The sequence below is a fragment of the Morone saxatilis genome, unplaced genomic scaffold (assembly GCF_004916995.1).
Source record: "Morone saxatilis isolate NCDOM2014 unplaced genomic scaffold, NCSU_SB_2.0 Contig4, whole genome shotgun sequence".
NCBI lineage: Eukaryota > Metazoa > Chordata > Actinopteri > Moronidae > Morone > Morone saxatilis.
This window is the reverse complement of record NW_023339984.1, coordinates 17,949,876-17,958,290: the sequence shown is the minus strand read 5'-3', so window position 1 is coordinate 17,958,290 and position 8,415 is coordinate 17,949,876. Positions and strand designations below refer to the sequence as shown.

Here is an 8,415-nt window from a genome sequence, read left to right as displayed (position 1 = left end):
GAATAAACAAAACAATTCAACTGTTATTTTCTTTGAAATCTACTTTGTCCTTAGGTGTCTTACAAAATATGCAAAAGATGAATTTATTGTCATTTTACAGGCGCACACATACAGATTTCCCCCCGAGAGTGAATTTTCATGCTCACTACCTCTTTTTACACTTCAGCAGTCAGCTCCAGCTGTCACCTCAGAGTTCTTACTTCCTCCCTATATAGTCATAAAAAGACTCAATAACTCATTCTCGTCTTTCGCAACTTGAGCTGTTTTCCCTTCATTATCAGGACTTAGCTCGAATCAGGTAAGGCAACACGGACTTATATACTATACTACTTTTTTTGTCTGACTTGTGGCTACGATGCTGTTTCAGTTATAATTTTTCCATTTTACAACAGCAGAAACTATTCGGTTGCAAAGAGATAAATAGCAGAATAAGAATTCATGCAGAATAACGCAGTTTTTATGGTACCTTTTCTTAATTTTACAGATAATGTGCTGAGTTTCATTTTAATTTAAGGGTCTTTTTACTATTTCTCCAGTGCTTAAAAATTATTAAATGGCCAAAAGGGTCTTATTTTTACTAGTTTGCGCTTAGTCTTAGTCCCTCTGAAAGGTGATCTTCATCTTATTATTAATAAATATATTAATCTACCTACAAGTACTTGCTCTACAGATTTTTTTCAGTGACAATCACATTTGTCTGTCAAAATAATCACAATATGATGTTTTTACCATATTGTGCAGCCCTAATAATCACTACAACCAAATACACCACCCAACCTAAAGGTGACAGCCCCAAACTACCACCCCACACCACCACTACAAAGTATTTTTAGGTCGACCCCTGCGTGCTCTTCTGTGGAAAAACAGAGATAATTAAACATAAATTCACATTTCATCTGACCTTCACAGATGAGTGAACTATATCCTTCTTAAAGGTATTTTTACATGAAAACCCTATTTAGCATATCGATATTACCCAAACGACTAATTTAGTCCGGTTCAAAAATTGGGTGAAAAACCTTAAACCAGAGGAGTGGATGATATTTTTGCAGCAAATTAATGCCAATTTTGGAATCACATGTTTAATCATAAAACAAAACTGAAATATTGCACAGGTACACACATACTATTAGTATGTGAACAGCTCATGGTCAGAATTGTTGGGCCTCTGTAAAATATTTTATGAGTAGTAATAGTCTCTTCTACTTCTCTAAATTCTGTGATAACTTCTTTTATAATTTGGCACTGATAAAATTTAACTGAATTGAAAGCCTTCAGTACAAGATGTATGGCAAATTTAAATCCTGTCTGCTTGTTGATCTATTCACTCCTTTGGGAGAACTGTTAAAGACTTCCTCTTTTATTCAAATTTCACTTCCTCCCTGGTTGTTTTTTAACTTTTATTCTGGTAATAAAGTGTCCGCCCGCTGACCGACTCTGACTTCCCTTATTTTCTCATTTTCATTATTGGATTAATTCACCCACTCAGTCATTCTTCTCCTTTCTTCCCTGTTTCCATCACCTCCAGATTTCCCCCCCTACAATATGGAGCAGCGGACCAACCTTTACTTCACCTTACTCTTCCTCCTCCTCCTCCACTCTCTCTGCTGGGCTCAGAGGTCAAACCAAGATGATGAGAGGTCATCGTGCGATCGCTGTGACCTGCGACTGTCCTGTAACTGCTCCTATGATGGATTTACCCGTGTTCCCGTGGTAACAGACCGTGCCCTGACTCTTGATCTTTCCTTCAACAACATCACCATGGTGACCGTTGATGATCTGACTGGCCACAGACAACTGAGGGCTCTGAGTCTCCATGGTAAGGCTGATAGGATTCTATTGGGTATAGGAACAAGGCTACTACAATACAAAACAAAACAAAAATCCCCAACAACATGTATATAATACATGTGCACAGTGCATAAAAAGTCAGATGAATTTCTTCAGTATAAGTGATCAAGTGCTTAAGTAGATATCTATTGGACAGAAAAATGTTAACACCTTGTCTTTAGCAAAGATGAGAAAGCTCTAATGCTTTGACATTCAATCAATCAAACTTCATTTGTATAGCACCTTTCATACTGTTTAGTGCTTCACAGACAACATGATACTCAGAAAAAATTTATTTAAAATTAAAATTAAACTTATTGGGAAGTTTGTTCAGGAGAACAAAGCCAACGTAACTAAAGCACCTTTACCAGATCTGGATCTTCTTCATAATAATAAGAAACCATAATAGTAGGGACCATAACAATAATGACCAGAATAGAAATGACAATAATGATCATTGACATTAATGATGGTCCAGGGATTGAACTCTGTGGAACACCTGTTAACATTTTGGTAAGAATGCATGGTGTCTTTATATGTACATATTACTGACCTCCAGGTAACAGGCTAGCTGTAATCCACCTGTCAGCATTTGACTCTCTGTGGAGCCTGGAGGAGCTGGATCTGTCTGACAATCAGCTGACTGCTCTTAACCACAAATGGTTCAGCAAGCTGGGAGCTCTGCAGAAGCTCAACCTGCTCAACAACCCATACAGGTAAAGCGTACAGGTTACAGTATAAAGACGAAACAGAAACCTCCACATTACGTGTGATGCTCAAGTGTCTACATACTTCTAGCCATTTAAAGAAGCTTCTTCTTGCCTCCTCTCCTCTTCTCCAGCTGCCTGGGTTCTCCTCCAGTGTTTCAGAGGCTGGTGAGGCTGAGGACGCTGGCGTTTGGAGGTCCTGCTCTGGAGGAGCTAAAGATAGGAGATCTGTCAGGTGTCACTCAGCTGGAGGAGCTCACTGTGCATGCCAACAACCTGACGAGGTTAGGGACTGAAATTGTAACTGAACTGAAGCACTGAACTGACCACCACTGTGGCAGACAGCACAAGATGTGTGTTGACGGTGCAGCCACCTCAAGCTTTCTGGTAGCATTAAGCCGTAGCAGTAAAATCTAGAGAAAAATTTGCATATCCAGTGTATATAGATGACTAACTAATTTTAATTGCTGATAATACTTTCAATACTTTTATCAACTCTCAGCTCCAAGCCCATTGCTTTCTACTGAAAATGTAAATATCACATTTATTTTTTCTAAATGCCCAGTAATAATCAATGTATGGTCACTGTAGTTTTTATCAAATGCTACAAGCATTTGTTAGGGACTATTTAACTATATAACAGCAGATTAATCCACATTTGGTGCTCTACTATTTCACTATACTTCTCTTACTCTGTCTGCAGGTACGAGTCTGGTGCTCTAGCAGACATTTGGCCGCTGGGTCGTGTCACTTTGAGCCTCCACAATCCATTTTTAACAAATGTACCCTTAGCCTCAGATGTGCTTGGTGACGTGTCATACCCTGAGACGCCACTCATTTTGGAGGATCTCCATTTGATTGGGAAAGAGACTGTTCAGCCCCTCTACGCATCAGCCAGAAGGAGAGTCAGGTTTGGCCACAATCTCCTTTTCTTCTGTTTTAATTTTGAATGTAGAATTCCTGATAAAGCATGTTGTATGCCAAAGCAAAATATCATTGATCATATCCTTTAGGGCTAAGAGGGCCCACAAAACACTCAACATTCAAGCTATAATTCTGACTCTTAATGATAGGCAAGCTCCTGAAAATAATAAAAAAGAGAAAATAAATAGTGCAATATTGTCACTGCACAGTATATTAAACACTTACACATCCACCTTTTGCAATCATACAGCCATCTCTAACTGAACTCTTGTGAACATTGGAATCTTTCTGATCATTGTCTATAAACATCCTGTATTACGTGCAATTTTTTTTTATTGTATTTTTATTATTCAGGTTAAGTATACACTTTACACAAAGCTTCTTTCTCTGCTTCAGTGACTTAGGTTCAAATTTCAAACTTCTTCCTTCTTCCTTTTGAACCAGTAAAAGTTTCAGTTTGGCAAACACACCAACCAGTCACTCCTCTCATGATGTCAATTCTAAGGTATATCACCCTGCGCAACCTTTTTGTGTCCGATGAGGCCATCATTAATTTCCTGGTGGTGTTTAATGGAGTGCCGCTCACCTGCTTCTCAGTGGACAGTGTCACGCTGACGGGCGAGGGCAGGTAGGAAACCAACATGATTTATCAAACTCAAACAAAGTGTTGTCAACTTAGCGACCATCTCACTAGATCTGTGGACTTGCTCGCCCTCATACTTGGCTATGGCTCTCTGGAATGACTGTGCTTAGCAAATGGGGGAGAGCAGCAGTGTGTTTGATCGACCCATCATTTGCCAGACAGAAATATGAATTGACTACCTAACAACCAACAACAACAGTTGGGAACTCTGATCAAACTCATAAATGTTGTCGATATATGAACCAGAAGCATTGCTGAAAAGTAATGTTTCTGTTAGCATAATCAATTCTAAAATTGTCCGTCCAATTTCAACCAACCAGTTGAATTAAATTTATAAAAAGTTACAGACGCTGACAGAACTTAACAGAAATGCTATGTTGTTTACAAGTGTAGTATGTTCGCATTAACAGCAAATATGGGTGCAGATAGTTTCACTTTGTCCAGATTTTAATATAGTACTGCACTGTAAGGAAAGAACTGTTGCTTGAATGGATAACTGCATGAATAGTTTAATAATTTGTTGTTTTTCGATTGGTGTTAGGTGGACGCCAGCCAACTGGACCTATCATAAAGGCATCGACGAGTTCTTCATACGAAACATTGTGGTTCTGGATGTCTTTCACTTTGTCTCATTTCTTAAGCTGGGATTTCTCCTGCAATATCCCAGGAAGGTGTCCGTTATTAATAGCAAGGTAAAGAACAAGGTGTTATTTATCACAAGTATGTAACATGGTAGTTTTTGCATTATTCAACTTTATACAATACTATTCAAAGGTTGGACTCAACTTATAATTTTGTTTTTCTTTCTTTGAATAATGGCTTTTAAACAGATACATAAAAAACAACATAATTCAGACATCAAATGTATTTGAAGTAGTTTTAGTTCACAGAAATACAGAACCTCCAATTTGAATCCGTAAGACAAAAAACATTCTAAAACTGTACCAGATATGTTGCCAAATTTCCAACACCATCTGTTTTGTGAGGACATGCAAATGACTCAGGCAATTAGTCTTCTTATTAGCAAAATTAATTAATGAATCCTTGAGTGAATCATGGAACACTGCATTTTATTCCAACTCTCAAGAGTTTCATTAGCAACAGCTGACTTTTACCCTCAGGCGTATGTGATGCCCTGTCAAACGTCTGGCCTGCTAAAGAACCTTCAGTACCTGGACCTGTCCGACAACCTGCTGACTGACATGACTCTGAAGGAGACACTGTGCGGAGGACACAGCCCGCTTACAGACCTTCGAGTTTTAAACATCAGCGGAAATGCTCTGAAGGTGCTTTCGTCAAATTTAAAGGAAGTTATTGTTGTAGATTTTCCATTCATTGTATCGGTTATGGTGACAATTTTCTACAAAGAAGTCAAATTAGCAGGAAAACAAATAAGACTGAACTGAACACTTTGCTGTCTCTCTGTTTTCCAGTCTTTGTCCATGGTGAGATGGCTGGTAGTGAAACTGTCCAAACTGACCCACCTGGACATTAGCAGGAACGGATATAGCTCCATGCCCCTGTCCTGCTCCTGGCCCCACACTCTGCGTTACCTCAACATCTCCAGGGCTAAACTTACAACCATCACCCCCTGTCTACCCACAACTCTGGAGGTACTGAGAGTGGACCATGTGGCTGTAATCCTGACAGACTTGACACCATCACAACAGAAACACTAACTGATAAACCACCATTCCCTTCTACTTTACCATGTACAGGTGTTGGATTTAAGCAACAATGATCTCAAAAACTTCTATGTGGTCCTGCCTGCCCTGAGAGAGCTCTACCTCTCTGGGAACAAGTTTCTGAGTCTGCCGAGTGGAGAGTTGTTCCCTAATCTGCAAACACTGAAAATACAGGTAAGGAAAAGTCACATCTCATATTTCTTTTTACAATCTTCTTTGTATTTCTCACTGTGAACCTTCCTTGTTCTCGACAGTCAAACACCTTGAACATGTTCAACCGGACAGACCTCCAGCTGTACAGACGACTCCAGAACCTCCAGGTGGGTCAGAACAAATTCGTCTGCTCCTGTGACTTTGTTGCTTTCCTCCAGTCGGTCATTAAAGGACATGGAGACGTATATTTAACAGATGAAGAGGAGAGCTATGTCTGCGACTCTCCCCTCTACCTGCAGGGGGAACCAGTGGGTCAAGTCCGTCTCTCCGTTGTCGAGTGCCACCGTGTTTTGTTTGTGTCTGTGAGCTGTGGGGTGGCGCTGTTTGTTGCCATTCTGGTGTGTATACTGCTGCGGCACCTCCATGCGTTGTGGTACCTGAAGATGACGTGGGCATGGCTAAAGGCCAAGCGTAGCTCCCGGCGACACAGAGACAGAGGAGATTCAGAGGCGTTGCTATCCTTTGACGCCTTCGTCTCCTACAGTGAGAGAGACGCTAGCTGGGTGGAAAACTTCTTGGTACCTGAGCTAGAAGAGCCAAGGTAACGTCCAAACTCTTCGTTATATTAGTATAATTATTCGATTTTCTTTACAGTTTGTCTATACATGTATTAATTACTAGGATAACTCAAAGGCTACTTACCAGATTTCAGTATTTCAGTAAGAAGTGGCTGAAAGTAAGGCCACAGGCCAAAGATCACAACATTTTATTTTTTTTAGTTATTTTTTTGTCCTTTTATTGACTTTAGCTGAAGCGGCCCAGGGTTTGAATCCGACCTGCGGCAACTCGGTACATGGGTCGCCAGATCTACCGACTGAGCTAACCGGTTGCCCAAAGATCACAACATTATCCTAAAAACATTGCAACATGCATCGTAGTTTTTTAGAAAAGCTGCTGTGAAATCGTTTGCATTTTAGGCAGCAACAACTTCAAAAAAAGCCTGCTAAAGCCTGCAGCAAATACTGATCGATATTACCGTTTTTACCTCATTTTAAGTGCCTTTTAACTGTAGTAAACTGAACTGGTGATTTCTCAGTGGGCATTGTCTGACCAATGAAAATAGTTCAGTATTTTGCTGAATCTAATGACTAGTAAAGATGTATGGTTTCAAAATTTTAAGGGAAAATTCTCTTTAAAGTGAGTATTATTTAAATCTAGAAGAATAATGCATTCATGTTCAGTTGTGCAAAAAAAATAAATAAAAAACTTGTCAGTGCTATGTGCTTCTGTGGTGACCTGCTCTCTGATTTATATTCCTACAGTGAGATTGATGAAGACTCAGTGAATCACAGAAGACCCCAGCCTCTGACCCTGTGCCTCCACAAGCGGGACTTCCTTCCTGGACACTGGATTGTGGACAACATCATGAGCGCCATGGAGCGCAGCCGGCGGACTGTCTTCATCCTTTCTGAGAATTTTGTCCAGTCCGACTGGTGTCGCTATGAGCTGGACTTCTCCCACTTCTGGCTATTTGATGGACATGCCGGCAGGGACGCAGCCATCTTGATCCTGCTGGAACCGCTGTCCAAGGACGACATCCCTAAACGCTTCTACAAACTGCGCAAACTCATGGGGTCCACCACCTACCTAGAGTGGCCTCAGGAGGAGGAGAGGACTGGGGAGTTCTGGAGGAGCCTCCGCAATGCTTTGAGGGGAGAAGAGGATGGTGACTGAGTGGGAAAGACAGAAGTGACGAACAGAAAGAAGAAAATGAAGAACAAAGGCACTGAACAGGAAAGAAGAGGAAATGAAGGAGTACGAGCACTTCAACATGAAGATAAGGTGTAAAGACTGAAGAGGCAGGAAGTAAACTATGTAGATGAGTCTTAAAGTACCAGTCTGTAAGATTTAGTGCCATCTAGTGGTGGAACCACTGGAAATATATTACCAATACTTTTAATACTGCACATATTAAAGTTAACTCAAAACAGTTATTTATTTAACAATTAATTTTAAAGTTAGGGTTAATTCAAGTGAATTCATTTGGAGGATTAAATTAAGTTAGCTTACTTCTTTTATTAAGATATGTTTTTAGGATTTGTAGAACAGGACCCATTCCTTCTGTAGATGAAAACGTCTCATTCTAAGGTGACAAAAATAAAATGATTCTTATTTTTTAGGTGATTAAACAAACTAAACTAAACTAATGACTGTTCTATTCCATTTTTGACAATAGATCCTCCTAAATGTTACAAAAATAAATGATGACCAATAATGGAAAAAGGCACAAGAGAATATTGTTTCTATAAAGGACATTATATTGTCTCTTTTTTATAGAAATAAATGCAAAATAAATGACAATTTGTCAATAAAAAGTGCATTTAGTGTTTGTTACTTTAAAGCAGGGGGCTGAGCTGTAAGGACGAGGAGGAGGAGGGCCAACAATGTACAGCTGGGTGGAAAAACCAACACA

At 39.8% G+C, this 8,415-nt stretch overlaps 1 protein-coding gene across 2 annotated transcripts; it reads left to right on the top strand.

Moving 5' to 3' along the window:
* The first annotated feature begins 188 nt into the window (after nucleotides 1-188).
* Nucleotides 189-8,415, top strand: LOC118338373 (toll-like receptor 2 type-2). 2 transcript variants are annotated; one of them, XM_035675681.1, is made up of 13 exons: nucleotides 189-298; nucleotides 1,529-1,819; nucleotides 2,390-2,546; nucleotides 2,672-2,821; nucleotides 3,241-3,447; nucleotides 3,967-4,089; nucleotides 4,646-4,796; nucleotides 5,226-5,390; nucleotides 5,538-5,717; nucleotides 5,823-5,963; nucleotides 6,044-6,109; nucleotides 6,242-6,543; nucleotides 7,265-8,415. In XM_035675681.1, exons 2-13 carry the CDS (start codon nucleotides 1,546-1,548, stop codon nucleotides 7,674-7,676), a joined length of 2,328 nt encoding a protein of 775 aa, XP_035531574.1. In that variant the 5' UTR covers nucleotides 189-298; nucleotides 1,529-1,545; the 3' UTR covers nucleotides 7,677-8,415. The 2 variants fall into 2 exon arrangements, with proteins under 2 accessions (XP_035531574.1, XP_035531573.1); XM_035675680.1 differs by having other exon boundaries at nucleotides 6,044-6,543; nucleotides 7,265-8,414.

Excerpts from the sequence above, each read along its gene's own strand:
- LOC118338373 (XM_035675680.1), top strand. The coding sequence starts at position 1,546 with ATGGAGCAGCGGACCAACCTTTACTTCACCTTACTCTTCCTCCTCCTC. Across the intron at positions 3,448-3,966 it reads TCAGCCAGAAGGAGAGTCAG|GTATATCACCCTGCGCAACC; the intron begins GTTTGGCCACAA and ends GTCAATTCTAAG. Across the intron at positions 5,964-6,043 it reads TGCAAACACTGAAAATACAG|TCAAACACCTTGAACATGTT; the intron begins GTAAGGAAAAGT and ends TGTTCTCGACAG.